General features: G+C 44.2%; 1 protein-coding gene and 1 non-coding gene across 2 annotated transcripts in view; one reads left to right on the forward strand and one right to left on the reverse strand.

The window, feature by feature from the left end:
• Window positions 1-21,629, forward strand: part of LOC132377873 (cadherin EGF LAG seven-pass G-type receptor 3-like) — a 511,939-nt gene that overhangs the window by 416,254 nt on the left and 74,056 nt on the right. Inside the window, exon 37 of the mRNA XM_059944310.1 lies at window positions 21,443-21,582. Within this exon, the coding sequence (XP_059800293.1) occupies window positions 21,443-21,582 (140 nt within the window). The remainder of the gene's footprint in view (window positions 1-21,442; window positions 21,583-21,629) is intronic.
• Window positions 7,003-7,109, reverse strand: LOC132378182 (U6 spliceosomal RNA). The gene has a single exon (XR_009506911.1). It is a non-coding gene; the product is annotated as a U6 spliceosomal RNA (small nuclear RNA).

Consider the following 21,629-nt stretch of genomic DNA (forward strand, 5'->3'; position numbering starts at 1 on the left):
AGTCACATTTAAGTTATGCATGATCACCAAGCTCAAAGGTATGGTAAAATAGGTGAGAAATAATTGGATGCACATATTGAGGTGTGGAATATTGATCCAGGAACATAAGTTACAATCCCACGACAGCAGATGGAAAACATAAATTCAAGTCATAAATGAATCATTAAGAAAAAGCATTGACAAATGTAACAATGTCCATGAGAGGAAAAAGACCAGGTACTCTGAACTGGCAACTGAAGCTGCTCAGAACAGCTGGAAAACCAAAATTTTCCCTGTTGCCCACCTGATGACCCCGATGATGTGGCTACCCTCCTCGTCACCACTCCAAGCTGCTGCCGACATCGCGAGTGCCAACTTTATCATTGGGATTGAAACATCAAGTCCTAGTAGCTCTACTCAGCAAACGCCCTCTGGCAAGCCACTCTGTTCTGGGACCATTCAGGGATAGACAACAAATAAGTGACATTTTTGTGATATGAGCATCATGTGAACAAATAAATTATGAAAACAATTCCACCAAGAGTCTTGCACAGGTTTATACCTGGTGACAACAGCTAATGTATTCTCCAGATGTTTCCTCTGTGTGGGAGCCAAATTTGGCCATTCATGTCAACTGTCACAATTGGTTGGCTCAACATGGTGGAGTCACGATCCAACTTTGTGCTTTGATTCTTCATGTACATGACAGTATTAACTTTACCTTAACTTGAAAATTAAATTTCTTCTTAATGTTCATGCCTTGAAGGAGGTTACTATTCACATTCTTGCCAGGCAAGGTTAGATTTTTGATTACTTTCATTCAGAAGTTTGGACATATGAGTGAAGCAATAAACTCATGGAATGGAAAACTCCAGGTCTGACTTAGTACTGTCATGTAGTACAAATATTAGTGAGTGGCTGGTCAATTGTTCCTCATGTTTCTGACTGTGTTAGGTGGAGGCAAATCGGGAGCAGCCAAAATATTGACCACAAATTCTAAAACTGCATTTAATTAATGAGATACCAGGTGGAATAGGCTCTCTGGACTAACTGCTATGCTACCATGGGACTCAACAGGAGACAGGCAGATATTAATAAGTCAAAAATGTGACTTTGTTCGAACAAGCTCACATTCCTTTCATGTATTTTCCCCATTCTGCTCTTTTCTCATTTTGTACAAAATGGAATATTGTGCAGACTGACTGCATTTAGTCATGGAATCATGAAGTTGTACAGCACAGAAACAGACTCGACATGTCCATACCACTCCTCCTGCCTTGGGATTTATTGGCCTTCAAACTTCTCTTCTATTATTTTTTGACTAATACTTACTGTAGTTCTTCTATTTCCCTTTCTCACGAGCCCTTAATATGCCCAGCAGGTATAAACCCACTGTCTTTCCCCATGAAAAATAATGAGTTAATTCCTCTACTATTTTCCATTCTTCTTTACAAACTCTCCTAGCCTGGTCTGTAAGGAGTTCATATTTGCCCTTGTTATTCTTCTGCTTTTTACAGACTTCTAAAAATTCTTATGCTTTAGTCAGCTTTAATAAAGCCAGCTTATGCTTTTGACTTCCATCAAATTCTTAGCCATCTACTAGATTCTAAAATACTCAGACCAGCTGCTATTTCTTGCAACTTTATGGGGCTTCTTCTTATGAATTAACATGATAATCAATTTCTATAAATTAAGCATTTTCACTTTGGGAATTTGTGCATTAAATGTTTTGTTTCTATTTTGAAAATTGTACACTGTTGCTTTTGGAGCTCCCTTTCACTGGAAATGCAGCTCGTTAGCCATTGGATTCCGCAGCAAGAACCCACCTTCTCCCGCTTCGTCCATCTAGGGAGTATATGACTTTGGTCCCACCAAATCCACGTGTTTGGAATGTCTCGCCTACCCAGGCCCTGGTTTGTGTGAATACTGTGTGATCTGCTACCCCTGCAATAACCTGTTGCATACTACATTCAAATATAAAGGAAGTATTTTTATGAATGTTAACCAAAGAGTTAGTAAAGGATGGAAAGGAAAAAACAAAAAGGGTCATTATAATTAAACAATCAAATGTGAACAGGTTGCAGCTCACATCTTCCAAAAGCCATATTCAGTGATCCTTGGCAAACCTCCACGCCTGGGATCTATCGAATCCTGTTTTCACACCAGATCAAATCCTACAATCAGTTCCCTCCAGCACCTTCTCTCTTTCTCTTCCCCCCAACAGAAGACCGGGCCCAATTTTAGGAGTCCCTCACAAAACCTTCCCCCCCCCCCCGCCGTGTTCTCTCGAACCTTCTTCCAGTTCCACCCATCTAATAGGATGACACATATTCCTCAGCATCCCTCATCTTCACCAATAACCCAAACATGCTGAAAGCAGAATGGACTGCTCTTACAGAACTGAAATATGTACAGCATAACAGTAAAAACGTGAACCAGGGCGTAATGCTCTCTCCCCATCAAAAACAGCCATGTCCTCATGACTTTGAAATAGTTTATTATCCCTTCATTAATAACACAATTTTCAAAGGAACGTTGTGCTGTCAGGACCTCCAATTTATTTGAAAATGGTAGTGACAGATCTCACTGGAGGAAAGGCACAAAATTCTGTTCCCCCAGTCCAACATAGGCCAGTCTACCTGAACCTTTGAGACCTCCTTATCCCATCATCTACTTCTTCAGTTTCAGACACTCCTTGGGATCTTTCCTGTCAATATGGAGAGGCCTCCTGCCGTCCATTTCTGGTGCCTTCCAGCAACTCAGATCCTCTGTCACTCGGCTGAGCTCAGATTCATTCCGAGTAACTTTACCGCCCAGTCTCCCCTCACTGTCCAGCTGCAAGCCTGCCTGTCCACTGCTAGTCCTCTCCTCCCCTCCGTTTCATCCACATCAGTGATGAACCTCTTCATCAATTATTGGAGAGTTTGCATAAGGTAACACCCCCATCTGAGTCCGTACAACATTCAGTGGTTAGGGCCCCTCCACTGGTTGTCTTTCTCTTCTCCCATGTCATCACAAAGTCTGCCTACTAGGTGTCGGGTCTATGTCAGGCTCTGGGTCAACATGCACCTCTTGTCCCAAAGGTAGAAGGTGGTTCTGATGGAGAATTTTGACAGGTCCATTCCCATCTTCTGGCTTCATCCGAAAAACGGGCACATTTGGCACCTGGCTCTCCACTACATGAGGAATAGCCACCCAGCAGTCAGCCAACTTATGCTTCCCTGTAACCCCAAATTCTCCATCTCCAGGCATCAATTGGGAAAACCTAATCTTCTGATCATATCTCCTCTTGTTTCCTTGATCCTGCATGGTAGTAGAGACCTTTGCTAGTTCATAAGCATTTTGCAATTCCCTCCTCATGTCAGACACGCACTAAAGATAGGTCTTCTGTGGTAAATCTTCCCCAGCAGTGCCAGAACAGAGGTCAACAGGCAACCTTGCTTCATGCCAAACGTCAAATAATATGGTGAGTATCCAGTAACTTCATTCTGTGTACAGTTACAGTGGTGGGACCAGATGCCCAGTATGCTGATGCCACTTGTTCTTCTTGCTGATCTCCAGGTTTCCAAGCATGTCTAGCAATGTCCGGTTGAACCACTTGGGCTGAAAGTGATGAGGTGTAGTCCTTGACTTCTCAACTCCCCGCATGCTCAGTAGCTCATGTATGAGCCTACTCCCGAAATCCCTTCCCTGATCGCTATGTATCCATCTGGGAAGGCCATAATGAATGAAGTACTTTTCCCATAACACTTTGGCCTCTGTGGATGCCCTCTGATCCTTTGTAGGGAAGGCTTGAACAATCCGGTTTAGTGATCAGTAATAAACAAGACATTCGCCGGGTTACTGGAATCAGGCTCTTTGGAGAGGAAATCCATACACACCAGATCAGTGTCCCCGCAGTCTGTAAATGTGATAATGGAGCTTCCCTCGTAGACAGCGTCTTCCTCCGAGTACATCGAATGCATGACTTACAGTACTCTTTTATCTCAGGCTTCATTTGGGGCCAGTAGAACTGATCTCTGACCAATCCATAGGTCTCATCCAACCCCAATTGACTTGAATCATGACGAAGTGACTTCAACAGAATCCACCGATACGTCTCAGGCAGAACCAACTGGGAATGCCAAGGCCTACCCGGAGGAGACGTGACCCGGTATCGGATCTGGTTCCTCAACTCCAGTTTGTTCCAGTCTCTCAGCAGTAGAGATACGGCAGGGTGTTTCATCTTTTCAGCTTGGGCCACATCCCCTATCACAACAGCTGACCAAACGATACCTATGCAAGGGTCATCTCGCAGAGTGGCCACTTCCCCTGGACCCAACTCAGACAACTGCTTTGTATTCTGAGCAGTCAGGTTATAGTAGGCTTGAAACTTTGATAAAACAGAAATTCCCATATCTACCTCCTCACTCATTGTGAAATTTTTAATTAAATTACTTCAGTCAAGTATTCTTCAGTAGAAGGAAACAAAGCCAGAAATTCAACATTCAGAAATTAACAATTAACTATTTCTGTTTCACTAAAGATATCAACATCCAAATTTCTCTTCTCAGTTTCCATTAACAATTTGTTAAATGTTTTTTGCTGTTTTAATGTATTTTGAATGGTGAATTGAAATAGTTCTGCCGCGCACTTTCTGCTAACCTGCTTTTGATTCCAAAGTTCAAAGTAAATTTATTATCAAAGTGCATATAGATCACCATATACAACCCTGATATTCATTTTCTTGTGGGCATAATTAAAAAATGCATAATAAAATAGCGACCATAATAGAATCAATGAAAGACTGCACCTACTTGGGCATTCACCTAGTGTGCAAAAGACAACAAACTGTGCAAATACAAAAAAGAAAGAAATAATAACAATAACAAAATAAGCAATAAATATTGAGAACATAAGATGAAAGTGAGTCCACAGGTTGTGGGAAAGTTTCAATGATGGGGCAAGTGAAGTTGAGTGAATTTATCCCATTCGATTTAAGAGTCTGATGATTGAGGGGTAATAACTGTTCCTGAATCTGGTGGTGTGAGTCCTGAGGCTTCTGTACCTTCTTCCCAATGGCAGTAATGAGAAGAGAGCATGTCCTGATTGGTGGAGTCTCTGGTGACGGATGCTACTTTCCTGCTATAACGCTTCATGTAGACGTACTCAATGGTGGGCAGGGCTTCATTCACCTGGACTGTATCCACTGCTTTTTGCAGGATTTGACATTCAAGGGTATTGGTGCTTCCACACCACGCAGTCAATATACTGCCCACTACATATCCATTTAAGTTTGGCAAAGTTTTAGATGTAATGCCAAATCTTCACAAATTCAAAAGAAAATATTGCTTTCTTCATAATTGCACTTACGTGCTGGGCCCAGATCTCATCATAGATTAAGTGCCAGTAGCATTATGCAGTTTACTTATTAATTTGTGTCATAAGTGCACCTTAGTATTTGTTAATTTACTGGAGGTAATATTACCTTGTGTTATGCGTATGAGTTTTATGTACTGTGTTGTGAAAATTAGTCAGGAGGAGTGTTGTTTTATTTGGCAGTGTGCATGTGTATGCTTGAAGACAATAAAGTTGAACTGAATGTAACTCATAATCTGATTTAGACAATCTAAATATGAATAAAGGTGCATTAACGTTGTTATATGCACCTCTAACTGCCTGATTGATGCCACACCTAATATTACAGCTATTTGCTGACTTATAAATGACTCCTCCAAATGTTTTCTGTCCCTTGCTGTTTCTTATCTCAACCCAAATTTATTGCAGTCCTACAAACTGATCTGTCATACAAAGATAATTTCTCGTCACTATATTAACTTCAACCTTAATAAAATTAATAAATTGTGCTTCACCACTCCCTATACCTTCTCTGCCATTTACAATTAGTTTACCATTAATCCATTTACTGTATTGCAAATGCCATAAGTATTCAGACACCGTCCCCCATTCCATCTATTTTACAAAGTTCAAAGTACAATATGAAAAAAATATACACAATATGCAATCCTGAGATTTGTCTTCTTGCAGATAGCCTCAAAACAAAGGAACATAGTAAAACCCACCAAGAACAGGGACCATCAAACATCTAATGTGTGAAAAAAGAACAAATCGTGTAAACAATAAAAATGTAAACAAGTAACACACAGAACATGAACTGCAGAGAAAGTGAGGCCACAGCCGTGGAGCCAGTTTAGTGCTGAGGCGAGTAATGCCTATTGGAGTAGAGAGCTGAACACCGGATCATCCTTTGCCCTCGGCCTCGACGCCTTGTTCTTTTTAATCTGGCTCACCGCTTAAATTGGCCCTAACGCTGTTTCTCACTCAATTTTGGTTTTGAGGTCTATTTCTTTCAATTACTAGTTTTCTAGCTTCAGTGTCCTGCTTTGTTTCATTCCTTTGTAAATTGTTTAGAGGTTTTCATCCCTCCCCAAAAGCACCAGCAATTCTTCCTGCTGGGATTTGGTTCTGACCCACTGAGATACAAGCCATTCGATTTGTGCAGGTCTCACATGCTCTAGAAATAGTTTCAAAGCCTCAGAAATCTAAGGCCTTTGCTGCTGCACCAGCTCTCCAGACTCACATGCATCTGTTCTATCCTCCTAATCCTGTACAAGTCAGCATGTTGCATTGGGTGTAACCATGTGGTTATAACCTTTGAGGTCCTCCTTTTTCCTAGTTTTCAAAAACTCTGCTTAGAGGACTTCATCTCTTTCTAAGTTGTTGATACCATAGGCTGTTGTAGAACAGAACCTCCATATTTAGTCTGCCCATCGTGCCAGCATTGATGTCCTAAAATCCTGCCATTTGAATTGCACTTCCAATTCCCACTCCAAGATGACTGTCCATGACCTCCTCCACTGCCAGGTCAAAGCTAAATGTAAGTTAGAGGAACTGCGCTTCATATTCCATCTGGGTGATCTCCAGCCTAATAGCATGAACAACTCATTCTCAAACTTCATAGCACGTGCATTCAATTCTCAATTGCTAGGAGCTTTCAGACTATTCTTTTTTTTTCTTTTAAAAAAAAATATGGAACCCTTCATGAATTTGCGTGTCATCCTCGCGTAGGGGCCATGCTAATCTTCTCTGTGTCGTTCCAATTTTAGTATATGTGCTGCTGAAGTGAGCGCGCTTTCAGACTATTCTTGTGGTGTTTAGCATTTTGGCTTTTTGAAGATTTACACAAATATTGCTGCTGTTTAATGTTGTTGTATAGTGACTTTGGGATGATACCAGCTTAGATATTACTATTGTGTTACACGAACGTGGTGGTGGGTGAACCCAAGTGCAGAACATGGGTGCGAAGGAAGAGTCAGGAGGCGTTATTGACATAGAGAGCGTAGAATTGGTATCCAGGAGCGATGCTAGACTTAGAACTGACTGACTTAAGAACCATGAAACAAGTTCCTCACACCTGAGTCGACCAACGAACTGGCAGCTCCTTGTTGTGATCACAGGGTCTTTATCTTGTGCTTTCTGAAGGAAAGCAGGTGTGTGTAGTTAGTGGAACCTGGGAATAATTGGAAACTAAATGAGGGGATTGAGGCCCAATTCCTGAGGTAAATAGCAAGGTGGGGGGTTGCTAGAAGGGATGATGACAGTTCCCCTCCCTCAACGGGAGCCTCCAGGCGATCCTCCAGACCTGTCTGGATGGTCCGGATGAAAGTCCTAGATAAGGGAAGGATCTAGGATGAAGGAACAGGGGACCCAGGAATGCTCTTCTGGACCGTACCCTTCCCAATCTACCAGGTATTGGAAACCCCTGCCCCTATGATGCACATCTAGTAGTCTTTGGACAGTGTATGCCAGACGGGGGACACAAGGGGCTGACAGAAACTGGCTTTAACTAGGAAACATGAGAAGTCGGGTGGATACGCATAGATCTTGACAGTTTTAGGTGGACCGCTGCGGGATTAATAACACTTTCGACCTTGAATGGTCCTAGGAAGTGAGGGGCGTGTTTCCTTTGCTCATTCTTGAGTGGGATGTCCTTAAGGAAAGCCACACCATCTGCCCCGGTTGGTACTCAGGTGCCGGAGTCCGGTGTCGGTCAGCCATCTTCTTATTGCGTTTTGCTGATCTGAGTTGGACCGTGCTTGTCTCCTCCCAAACCTTTAGGCACCGATCAATATGGTCCTGAACCGACGGTACCGCTATCTCCTCTTCTCGCGCGGGGAACAGCGGGGGTTAACACCCCAGGGAACACTCAAATGGAGACCTTCCAATGGCCGAGCTCACCAGAGAGTTGAGGGTGTTCTCAACCCACGGGAGGTGGTCGCTCCAGGTCGACGGGTTGTGGGCGTTCTCAACCCACGGGAGGGAGTCGCTCCAGGTCGACGGGTTGTGGGCGTTCTCAACCCACGGGAGGGAGTCGCTCCAGGTCGACGGGTTGTGGGTGGACTCAACCCACGGGAGGTGGTCGCTCCAGGTCGACGGGTTGTTTGCACAACATGGCGTCCCCGCCAGGTCTTGTTTGGCCCATTCCATCCGCCCGTTCGTCTGGGGTTGGAAGCCGGATGACAGGCTGACTGATGCACCTAAGGCTTGACAGAAGGCCTTCCATTCTCTTGTGAAACGAACTGGGGATCTTGATCGGACACGATGTCTGCGGGGTTTCCGTGGAAGTGGAAGACACGGCGGATGAGAAGATCTGCAGTTTCTTGAGAGGAAGGGAGTTTAGGGAGGGCTACGAAATGCACTGGCTTGGAGAATGGGTTTACCACGGTGAGTACACAGACGAAGTCTAGGGCAATGTGTGACCAGGGACAGAGAGAGGACAAAGTAAATCCACAGGAGGCCAATGACAGAGAAGGAACATGCTGAGACACAGGGACGGGTATCCGTCTCCATGGACGGCCACCAAAAGTGTCTTTTCAGGGGTGCTAGGGTCCGATCACCCCCGGGGTGGCAGGCGAACCGAGAGGTGTGCCCCCATTGGAGAACCTGAGACCTGACGGAAACGGACGGGCACATACAGGCGATCGCCAGGTCCATTGCCGGGGTCAGGGTCGTCCCGTTGGGCTTCTTTTACTTTGGACTCGATCTCCCAAGTGAGGGTGGCCACCACGCAAGATGGAGGGAGGATAGTCCCTGGGCTGGAAGTGTCCTCCTTGGGGTCATATTGGCGGGAGAGTGCGTCCGGCTTCCCGTTCTTGGACCCTGGATGGTATGCGAGGGAAAACTTGAACCATCCAAAAAATAACGCCCAACGGGCCTGGCGGGTGTTCAAACGTTTGGCGGTCTAGATAGATAGATAGATACTTTATTCATCCCCAAGGGGAAATTCAACATTTTTCCAGTGTCCCATACACTTATTGTAGCAAAACTAATTACGTACAGTATTTAACTCAGTATAAATATGATATGCATCTAAAATCAGCCTCCCAAAAAGCATTAATAAATAGCTTTAAAAAGTTCTTAAATAGTTTACTAAAGTGCATTGAGTGGTAACTTAAGCTCAGTCCTAACCCTGGCACTTTAACATGTCTTGCCCCTGGTGGTTGAATTGTAGAGCCAAATGGCGTTGGGGAGTAATGATCCCTTCATCCTGTCTGAGGAGCATTGCATTGACAGCAACCTGCCGCTGAAGCTGCTTCTCTGTCTCTGGATGGTGCTGTGCAGAGGATGTTCAGGGTTTTCCATGATTGACCGTAGCCTACTCAGCGCCCTCCGCTCTGCCACCGATGTCATACACTCCAGTTCTGTGCCCACGACAGAGCCCGCCTTCCTTACCAGCTTATTAAGACGTGAGGCGTCCCTCTTCTTAATGCTGCCTCCCCAGCACGCCTCCACAAAGAAGAGGGCGCTCTCCACAACTGACCGATAGAACATCTTCAACATCTCAATACAAACATTGAATGACGCCAGCCTTCTGAGGAAGTACAGTCGACTCTGTGCTTTCCTGCACAGGGCATCTGTGTTGGCAGTCCAGTCTAGCTTCTCGTCTAACTGCACTCCCAGATACTTGTAGGTCTTAACCTGCTCCACACATTCTCCATTAATGATCACTGGCTCCATATGAGGCCTAGGTCTCCTAAAGTCCACCACCATCTCCTTGGTCTTGGTGATATTGAGACGCAGGTAGTTTGAGTTGCACCATATTACAAAGTCCTGTATCAGTTTCCTATACTCTTCCTCCTGACCATTCCTGACACACCCCACTATGGCTGTGTCATCAGCGAACTTCTGCACATGGCAGGACTCCGAGTTATATTGGAAGTCTGATGTGTACAGGGTGAACAGGACTGGAGAGAGCACGGTCCCCTGCAGCGCTCCTGTGCTGCTGACCACCGTGTCAGACCTACAGTCTCCCAACTGAATATACAGTCTGAATATACCCCAGGTCTTTATGATCATTCCATACCACAAACAGTTGTTCTGCCCCCTCCAGCCAGTGCCTCCATTCTTCCAGTACTAGTTTGACTGCCAGGAGTTCCCGATCCCCCACATCATAATTCCCCTTGGTGGGGGGCAGTCGGCACAAATAGAAGGCGCATGGGTGAAACTTGATCGTTGGACAGGACTGCTCCTATCCCAGAGTCAGAGGCGTTCACCTCGACAATGAATTGACGGGCTGGGTACGGATGGACCAGGATGGGAGCGGTGGTGAAACGCCTCCTCAGGTCGGTGAACACCGAGTCAGCTTCGGAGACCCAACAGAAAGGGGTAGTAGGTGAGTAGGGGTCCGTCATTCAACTGTAGTCTCTGATAAATCGGCAGTAGAAGTTTGCAAACCCCAGGAATCGTTGAAGTTGTTTGCGGGTCTTGGGCCTAGGCCATTCTTCCACTGCTCGGATCTTCTCGGGGTCTGCTCTCACCTGCCCGCTCTCGAAGATATAACCCAGGAAGCTGACCGAAGGGACGGGGTTAAAAAGGCAACTGGTGGGTAGCGGGCCCCGGGGAGTAGTCCCTGGCACAATCATACGGGTGGTGCGGAGGCAGGGAAAGGGCCCGTTGTTTACTGAATACCGGTCCCAGGTCAAGGTATTCTGTGGGGACTCGGGACAAATCGAGGGGTTCCGGGGCAGGCAGAGTCGCGGTAGCTTCCCTGGGAGATGGGGCGGACGGCAGACAGTTGGCGTGGCAAGACTGGCTCCATTTGGCTATCCTGCCGGTAGACCAGTCGATATGGGGGTTGTGTTGGGTCAGCCATGGATACCCTAGAACTACCGGGGCTTGAGGTGAACAAATGAGACTGAATCGTTGGTTGCCGGATAGGATCAAGGGCGGGACAGCGTACAGTGGGTCACCCGAGCCAGCAGTTTTCCATCCAGGGCCTGGGCCTCCAGGGGGGTAGTTAGCGGCTCGTGAGGTATTCCAGCCTGGGAGGCTATGTCCTCGTCCAGCAGATTGCCCTCGGTGCCGGAATCCACCACAGCAGATACAGATAGAGACTGTCGTTGGTAATTCACGGTCGCCAGGATCTGCATCCGTCTGGGGGGCTGAAGGGAGTATCGTCTGGCTCACCTTTTTCACTGGTGATCCCAACCTTCTGGCCGCTGAGGGCAGGTATCCTGGAAGTGTCCTGGCTGGCCACAATCGAAACAATCCCCAGCTCTCCACCTCCGAAGTCATTCGGCCGGGGAGAGCCGGTTCCGTCCCAGCTGCATCGGTTCCTCCCCCAGGGTGGTGGGGACGGTCGGAGCAGGAGCTACACTTGGAGCGGCTGGGGAACGGAGGCTGGCTGCGACTGATAAGCTGGACCGTGGGCTTCCCCGAGGAGCGGGGTGACTGGTTCTTTCTCTCAGCCGCTCTTGAAGTCGATTATTTAAACTAGTGGCCAGTGAGATCAGAGAGTCCAGACAATCCGTGTCATCCCTCGTGGCCAACTCATCCTTTATCGTACCTGAGAGACCCTGTGGAAACACCTCCCGTAGGGCCTCGTCATTCCACTCTGAGTCAATGGCTAAGGTTCGGAACTTGATAGAATTCCTTGCTACACTTCGCGAACCCTGACAAAGAGTCAGCAAGCGTTTAGCGGCGTCCTTACTGCGAATGGGTTGTTCGACGACCTTCCTCATTTCAGCAACAAAGGAGGGGAAAGAGGAACAAACCTTTGGTCGGTTATCCCATATCTTGGTTGCCCAAGACAAGGCATCCCCTCGTAACAGCCCCATGGTGTACGCAATCTTGGATTTATCTGAAGTGTAGGTACGTGGCTGTAGCTCAAAGACCAGGGAGCGTTGTAACAGGAAGGCCCATCACCTCCCTAGGTCCCCAGCATAGGGTTCGGGCTCAGGCACGTATGGCTCTCGAGGGGACTGTGTTACTGATCCCAGGGGCGACGCCATCCCGAGGGGTGCGGTTTGGGTAGTCGGGGTTCTTGGAGGGGACGGAGAAGGGGAAGCCAAAACTCGGTCCACCTGCTCATTGACCTTCTGTACATTCGTGGAGAGCGTCCAAAGGTTTTCTGTGACCTCCTTAAGTAGTTGCTCATGGGCACACAGTAGGTAAACTGACGAGGGCCTGTTGTACAGGATCCATGTCCACTGGGTTCATTATGGCCAGTTCATTTTGTTACACAAGCATGGCGGTGGACGAACCCAAGTGCAGAACGCAAGCGTGGAGGCAGAGTCGGGAAGCATTATTAACATAGAGAGCATGGAATTGGTATCCAGGAGTGATGCTAGACTTAGAACTGGCAATCCTAAGAACCATGAACCAAGGTTACTCACACCAGAGTCAACCAACAAACTGGCAGCTTCTTGTTGTGATCACAGGGTCTTTATCCTGCATTTTCCGATGGAAGGCGTGTGTGTGTATTTAGTGGAACCTGGGAATGATTGGAAACTAAATGAGGGGATTGAGGCCCAATTCCTGAGGTAAATAGCAAGGTGTGGTGTTGTCAGATGGGACCATGACACATTGGGACAAGGGTATACTGGACCAGGTGGATAACACAATAAGTTTTTAAAAAATCCATTAAAAAGACCAACAAATTCAAGACGATAAATGTAGAATATGCCAAGAAAAGCCAGAAATAATCCAACACATTACAGAATCCTGCAGCAGTTTAACTCAATCTGATTACTTACACATGCACAATCAAGTGGCAAATATCATTCAACAAAATCTTGCTTTAAAATACAAACTCATAAAAGACAGCTTACCTTACTATAAGTACAAGCCTGATCCAGTTTTAGAACCAGGGTCCTACAAATTATATTATGACCAACCATTACAGATCGGACAATCCGTAATAACCATCCAGATAGAATATTGCAGGATAAACAAACAAGAACAACTTACTTAATAGATGCAGCCATTCCAAACACGGGTAACATACAGAAATCATCAAGGAGCCCCTCTGTTTCTGGAAAGAGGTCTCCAACTCTGAGCCGGGTGTTTGACACTTCCTTGTGGATATCTAGTCTGCTCAGATCATGGGGATGTCTTCCATGGAGGGACATGCCCTTCCATTGGTTAATATTTTCTTCTGTAGTGATAATTTCTTCATTTTTCTGCGTTGTGCTTTCACTTGTGCTCAGTGGAGTGTACTCCTTATCGGAATTGCACATGCTGATATGGAGTAGAGTTCATTGATGAAAGTGCATTCTTGTAGGTTTGATCTGACTCTTGTGTAATTTCTTGGTGTCTTGTTATTCCTCTTTTCCCTTTTGTCCTAGCTAATTACTTTTTGTCAGTTAAAGCTGGTAAACCTGAGGTACAGGCATAGCTAAACACATTAAATTCTCAATTGCTAGGCAATTCTAAAGGTGTTTAGTATTGTGGCTTTCTGTAGATTTATTGTTATTGTATAGTAACTTTGGGATGATACCAGTTGTAGATATTATTATTGGAACAATACCCTGTTTATATTCATAGTCTTTACTATTACTATTAAATCCATTTGAATGTTGTTGATTAAAACCCTAACCCTGACCGCAGTGTCCCATAGGAAACCAATCATCTACCTGATTAACATTTAGCGTTTAAAACCTAGACATCATCTGAAATAGCTTTTAAAGGTACTTGTGTGTACAAATAATGGCCTTGAAATTTTACCCTCTGTAATCCTTTCTTTAACTCACAGCTTAATGTCTGTCTCTTAGATTAAGCTTTTGGCTATTTCCCCTATTCATCGGGATTTTGCTATGTTCTATCATGAGCTTTCCAAAAAACTGCTGAACTTCACCCACCTAATTGCCTATAAGTTCCAGAGAGCCCTTCAGGAGAGATTGCTTGAGAATGCTGATTTAATTTAATCATTATCTTTAAATGTCAAGTTGACGTTTCAGTGAACTAACGCATTAATGACTCAGATCTGTATCAATAGTCAAAGCTTTGACTCTGTTGCAAGGGTGTTGTGGTTCAACAGTTCATTACAAAATTCAGTAAGAGATTACTAATTAACCTTTGGTCTATATGTGAGTGACTGTAAATGTCAGAAGTAAGTGAAGTACAATAATCATATTTCCTCTTAGAGTCTCTCTATTTCTACATTGTGATTTCAAACAAATTGATAATTAAGTTTTTAAAACAATTCTTTAAAAATATTTAGCTTATTATTTCTCTTCTTTTCTTTTTTCCTTCTGTCTATTATTCCCTGAAATGAAACTTTATGATTGTGAAATTTTTCCAAGAGAAACCATGGAAACATAGAGAAGAAAGGTGGTTCCTCCTTGTTGATAGTTTTCCAAGATTTTTCATCAGCCCTTTTAAGGGCCCAATAGATTTCCTACACCTTGTAGCCATTCTGTAGGAACATCATGTCTTCTTTCATCATGGAGACTCTGGGACAACAGGTTTTGGGACAGCCTGGTGAAGGAAGCCATTGAAATTAAACTAGAGAAAAAGAATTTTAACAAAGACAAAGCTCTTGCTCTAAATAAGGACTGGAATTCAATTGTAAACAAGATGGGACAGTGGAAAGTGGATGAGGACTAACCAATCAGGAAGGTGGATGACAGAGGTACATATAGCACAGGAGTAGACATGCTTAGGCATCATCTCTGATTAAGATGGCAGAGTTTGCTATCGAAACGTTGGTTAAAATCAATACCTGCACCCAGCTGGAAGCCTGATGAAAAGTTTCTTCATCGTATATGCCAGGAAAACACTAGATCCTTCGTCAGGTCTGTTATTGCTTGCATTTCTTTTATTCACCAACTATATAGCGCACAACTACTTTGTAAGGACCCAATAATTTAGTTGTTCCACAATGCCTTCAGCTGCCAAGACCTAAGGAGCTTCCCCTATCACCCCTTTATCCCTCTGACTTTTTCCTCTTTTAAGTTGCTCCTCCAAATTGGCCTCTTTGACCTCGGACAATATCTTCTACTGCGACTTGCTGTCAATGTTTGGTTTATTACATTGCTGATAGTATATAAAGATACATTCTTGTTTGTTTCTCTTTGGTGAACCAACAGACAACCAATTTTTACCAATGGCTCACTTGAGATTTAAATATTTTTCCTCATTTCATAGCTTCAAAGCATCATAAAACCTCTTACAGCTATCAAATACTAGAGGTACTATTACTGTTGTAGACACTCAGTGACTACTTTATTAGGTACAAGAGTGGAACCAAGTGGGACCTTCTGCTACTGTAGCACATCTACTTCAAGGTTTGACATTGTGTATGTTCAGATATGTTCTCTGCACATCACTGTTGTGACACCTGGTTGTTTGAGTTACCGTGGTCTTTCTGTCAGCTGGAACCAGTCTGGCTGTTCTCCTTGGACTTCTCTCATTAACAAGATGCTTTTAAGATGCTTTTAACAAAAGCATCTTGTTAATGAGAGAAGTCCAAGGAGAACAATTCTGAGATACTCAAACCACCCCGTCTGACACCAACAATTATTTCATGGTCAATATCACTAGGATCACATTTCTTCCCCATTCTGATGTTTGGTCTGAACAGCGACTGAGCCTCTTGACCACGTCCATATGCTCTGATGCATTGAGTTGTGCTGTATGTTTGCCCAATTAGGTATTTGCATTAATGAGCAGGTTCACAGCGGCTATTGAGTGTAATTTGTGAACATTCCATGATATTAAGCTGTTTTTTATAAACACAGATTCGCTTTATCATTCTTGCATCATCCACAACTGGATTATATACATTTTCATACTGAATTAATAGTTGTAGATCTCTGTGTACTGATTAATCATTGAAGATGCTATTAATACCTTGAATATATGCTCCAATAGTTTTATAATACATTATAGAGGACAATAAACTGACCCAAGTCTCCACTTTCCACTTGCATTATCCATTCATCAGCATTAATGTATAAAACCAATGCTGTGTGCCCGGTAACATTGCGATTTTAAAACAGAGGGATAGCTAAAGCATGCAGAATCATACTTAGATTCTTGATTTAGACCCACAAGAGTAGCAGAGACGTGTGCACACTCTCATTAATCATACAGTTTAAAACAGAAACAATAGGGTGCCACAGTGGAATCGTGGTTAGTGCAACACTATTACAGCTTGGGGAGACGGGTGCCTGGCTTCTCTGTAAGAAGTCTGTACACTCGTCCCCATGAATGCGTAGGTTTTCACTGGGTGCTTCGGCTTCCTCCCACAGTCCAACGGATAGTAGGTTAATTGATCATTGTAAAATGTCCTGTGATTAGGCTGGGGTTGAATCAGGAGTTCCTGGGCAGTGCGGCTTGAAAGGCCAGGAGAAACTATGCTGTGCTGCATCACTAAATGAATAAATTAAGTATGTAAATAAACAAAGGGAAGGTCATTTCAATGGACAATAGACAATAGGTGCAGAAGTAGACCATTCGGCCCTTCGAACCTGCACCGCCATTTGAGATCATGGCTGATCATCTACTATCAATACCCGGTTCCTGCCTTGTCCCCATATCCCTTGATTCCTCTATCCATAAGATACCTATCTAGCTCCTTCTTGAAAGCATCCAGAGAATTGGCCTCCACTACCTTTCGAGGCAGTGCATTCCAGACCCCCACAACTCTCTGGGAGAAGAAGTTTTTCCTTAACTCTGTCCTAAATGACCTACCCCTTATTCTCAAACCATGCCCTCTGGTACTGGATTCTCCCAGCATCTGGAACATATTACCTGCCTCTATCTTATCCAATCCCTTAATAATCTTATATGTTTCAATCAGATCCCCTCTCAATCTCCTTAATTCCAGCGTGTACAAGCCCAGTCTCTCTAACCTCTCTGCGTAAGACAGTCCAGACATCCCAGGAATTAACCTGGTGAATCTACGCTGCACTTCCTCTACAGCCAGGATGTCCTTCCTTAACCCTGGAGACCAAAACTGTACACAATACTCCAGGTGTGGTCTCACCAGGGCTCTCTACAAATGCAAGAGGATTTCCTTGCTCTTGTACTCAATTCCCTTTGTAATAAAGGCCAACATTCCATTAGCCTTCTTCACTGCCTGCTGCACTTGCTCATTCACCTTCAGTGACTGATGAACAAGGACTCCTAGATCTCTTTGTATTTCTCCCTTACCTAACTCTACACTGATAATAATCTGCCTTCCTGTTCTTACTCCCAGAGTGGATAACCTCACACTTATTCACATTAAACGTCATCTGCCAAGTATCTGCCCACTCACCCAGCCTATCCAAGTCACCCTGAAATCTCCTAACATTCTCATCACATGTCACACTGCCATCCAGCTTAGTATCATCAGCAAATTTGCTGATGTTATTCTCAATGCCTTCATCTAAATTGTTGATGTAAATCGTAAACAGCTGTGGTCCCAATACCGAGCCCTGTGGCACCCCACCAGTCACCACCTGCCATTCCGAGAAACACCCATTCACCGCTACCCTTTGCTTTCTATCTGCCAACCAGTTTTCTATCCATGTCAATGTCTTCCCCCTAATGCCCTGAGCTTTGATTTTACCCACCAATCTCCTACGTGGGACCTTATCAAATGCCTTCTGAAAATCGAGGTACACTACATCCACTGGATCTCCCCCTTCTAACTTCCTGGTTACATCCTCGAAAAACTCCACAGATTAGTCAAGCATGATTTACCCTTGGTAAATCCATGCTGGCTCGGCCCAATCCTATCACTGCTATCTAGATATGCCACTATTTCATCCTTAATAATGGACTCTAGCATCTTCCCCACCATCGGTGTCAGGCTGACAGGTCGATAGTTCTCTGGTTTCTCCCTCCCTCCTTTCTTAAAAAGTGGTATAACATTAGTCATTCTCCAATCCTCAGAAACTGATCCTGAATCTGAGGAACATTGGAAAATGATTACCAATGCATCCGCAATTTCCCGAGCCACCTCCTTTAGTACCCTAGGATGCAGACCATCTGGACCTGAGGATTTGTCAGCCTTCAGTCCCATCAGTCATAACCCTCAGTGTTGTCTGTGAGGCATTTACATGTTTACCAGAGTGGGTATCTTTCACATCTTCATTTTCCTCGTAAGTCCCAAAGAAGTGTGGACTGGTAGCTTAATTGGCCACTATAAATTGCCCCTTGTGTATCGGTCTGTGTGGAATCTAGCAGGTGGACGGGGCAGTGGGGGGAGGAATGTTCAAGGAATAAAATTAGATTTGTTCTAATGACCGTCAGCAATGAATCAATGGGCCCACGGGCCTATTCCTGCACTGAGTGGACAGTTTTTATTAACTAGCCGTTCCTGTTTCTCACATGTCCATTGGCACATACTGTGAAATGTATCACTCACGTCAACAACAAACATAGTCTGAGGACGTGCCATGCTTTGGGCGCCAACATAGCATGCCTGCAATTTACCAACCCTAACCCCTATTCTTTTATATTATAGACCCACCGGTCTATAATTCCCTGGTTTCTCTCTCCATCCCTTTTTAAAAAGTGGGGTTACATTAGCCACCCTCCAATCCTCAGGAACTAATCCAGAATCTAAGGAGTTTTGAAAAATTATCACTAATGCATCCACTATTTCTTGGGCTACTTCCTTAAGCACTCTGGGATGCAGACCATCTGGCCCTGGGGATTTATCTGCCTTTAATCCCTTCAATTTACCTAACACCACTTCCCTACTTACATGTTTTTCCCTCAGTTCCTCCATCTCACTAGACCCTCAGTCCCCTACTATTTCCGGAAGTTTATTTATGTCCTCCTTAGTGAAGACAGATCCAAAGTAGTTATTCAATTGGTCTGCCATGTGCTTGTTCCCCATGATCAATTCACCTGTTTCTGACTGTAAGGGACCCACATTTGTCTTAACCAATCTTTTTCTTTTCACATATCTATAAAAGCTTTTACAGTCAGTTTTTATGTTCCCTGCCAGCTTTCTCTCTAATTCTTTTTTCCCTTTCCTAACTAAGCCCTTTGTCCTCCTCTGCTGGACTCTGAATTTCTCCCAGTCCTCAGGTGTGCCGCTTTTTCTGGCTAATTTGTATGTTTCTTCTTTGGAATTGTCAACCATGGGTGCACTACCTTCCCTGTTTTATTCTTTTGCCAAACTGGGATGAACATTTGTTGGAGTACATCCATGCGATCTTTAAATGCTTGCCATTGCATATCCACCATCAACCATATTTAATCATCTGCCAGTCTATCTTAGCTAATTCACGTCTCATACCTTCAAAGTTACCCTTATTTAAGTTCAGAACCTTTGTTTCTGAATTAACTATGTCACTCTCCATCTTAATGAAGAATTCCACCATATTATGGTCACTCTTACCCAAGGGGCCTCACACGACAAGATTGCTAACCGACCCTTCCTCATTGCTCAATACCCAATCTAGAATGGCCTGCTCTCTAGTTGGTTCCTCGACATGTTGGTTCAGAAAACCATCCTATCATGGACATGACCTCCTCTTTTGCCACGTTGAGGCCACTGTCAGGGTGGAAGAACAACACCACATGTACCATTAAGGCAGCCTACAATCTGATGGCATGAACATCAATTTCTCCTTCTGGTAACATTTTTTCCTCCATATTCCCTCTTCTATCCCTTACTGTGGCCTCTTACCTTTTCTCACCTGCCTATTATCTCCCCCTGCTCCTCCTCCTCCTTCCCTTTCTCCCAAGGTCTACTCTCCTCCTATCAGATTCCTTCTTCTCCAGCCTTTACCTTTCCCACCTATCACCGTCTAGGTCGTCCTCCTTCCCCTGCCCCACCTTTTTATTCTACGTCTTTCCCCTTCCTTTCCAGCCCTGATAAAGGGTCTCAGCCCGAAAACTCAACTATTCATTCATTTCCATGGATGCTGTCTGACCTCCAGCTTTTTGTGTGTGCTCCTATTATTATGTCTTTGTGTACCTCACTGTTAAACTTTGTTTCGTAGCACCCTTCAAAAATAGTTAAGTAGATTATATGATGTTAATAGCAGTTAAGTCCACATTTATGTTATAGTGGCAACGAAGTGCCTTACTTTTTCATACTATACCATTTGTAGATATCGTTAGTTTGAGCTTTATTTCTCACATGTCCATTGGCACATACTGTGAAATGTATCACTCACGTCAACAACAAACATAGTCTGAGGACGTGCCATGCTTTGGGCGCCAACATAGCATGCCTGCAATTTACCAACCCTAACCCCTATTCCTTTGGAAAGTGGGAGGAAACAGGAACACCCAGAAGAAACCCAAGTGATCACAGGGAGAACATACAAGTTCCTTACAAACAGTAGCATGAATTGAACCCCAGCTGTAATTACTGCACTATAAAGTATTAATGCTAATTCAACGCTACTGTGCCACCCCATTAAAATATAATCATTTTATGCTTCTGTTGTTTGTGCTGACAGTCAGATAGTAGCCTCCCATGCCTTTGTAAACATCCTAAATCTTTGCTTATTACTTCCACAAAACAGTATGCAGTAAAACATGCAGTGGGGGAGTCTGGGTCCAGAGGCCACAGCCTCAGGATAGAGGGATGTCCACTTAGAACAGATGAGAAGGAATTTCTTACCCAGAGGTAGTGAATCTGTGGAATTCATTGCCATGGACGGCTGTGGAGGCCAAATCTGAGTATATTTAAAGCAGAGGTTCTTGGTTAGTAAAGGGGTCAAAGGTTATGGGGAGAAGGTAGGAGAATGCAGTTTAGAGGAATAATAAATCATGAATGAACGATGGTGCAGTCTCAATGGGCCAGTGGCCAAATTCTGCTCCTATGTCTTATGGTCTTATAAACGTAAGAGATTTTGATAAAGGGTCTTGGCCCAAAAAGTTGACTGTTTATTCTTTTCCATGGATGCTGTCTGACCTGCTGAGTTCCTCCAGCATTTTGTGTGTGTGGCATATAGTATAACGTTTTCTTAAAGTGGTCATAAATGTTTTAGTAACAGTTTAGGAATAAATTATTATTATCCCCAACTTTAATTGTTTTTTTTTAGTTTGGTACATAAATTAAATTCAATCTCTGATATTTTTTATTGGTGAAGAGATCAGTAGATTTTTTTTCAAACAAGAGGGCTTGTGGTTGACTATCCAACAGGAATGTAGAAGTATCATTGCTGGGGCTACCAAGGGATTTCAATTAAATCTAACACTAACTGAACACCTTTACTTCTTTCAGATGTTCGAGTGCCAAAGCTAAGTACTACCTGTTCAAGTTGGTACCAATCCTTCGCTGGCTGCCCAAGTATACATTCCGAGAATGGTTATTAGGCGACATTTGCTCTGGATTCAGTGTTGGAATTGTGCAGTTACCGCAGAGTGAGCATTTCCGTTTTTACATACACCAACTGATTGTGGTGCCTACA

This window comes from Hypanus sabinus, chromosome 19 (assembly GCF_030144855.1).
Source record: "Hypanus sabinus isolate sHypSab1 chromosome 19, sHypSab1.hap1, whole genome shotgun sequence".
Lineage (NCBI taxonomy): Eukaryota > Metazoa > Chordata > Chondrichthyes > Myliobatiformes > Dasyatidae > Hypanus > Hypanus sabinus.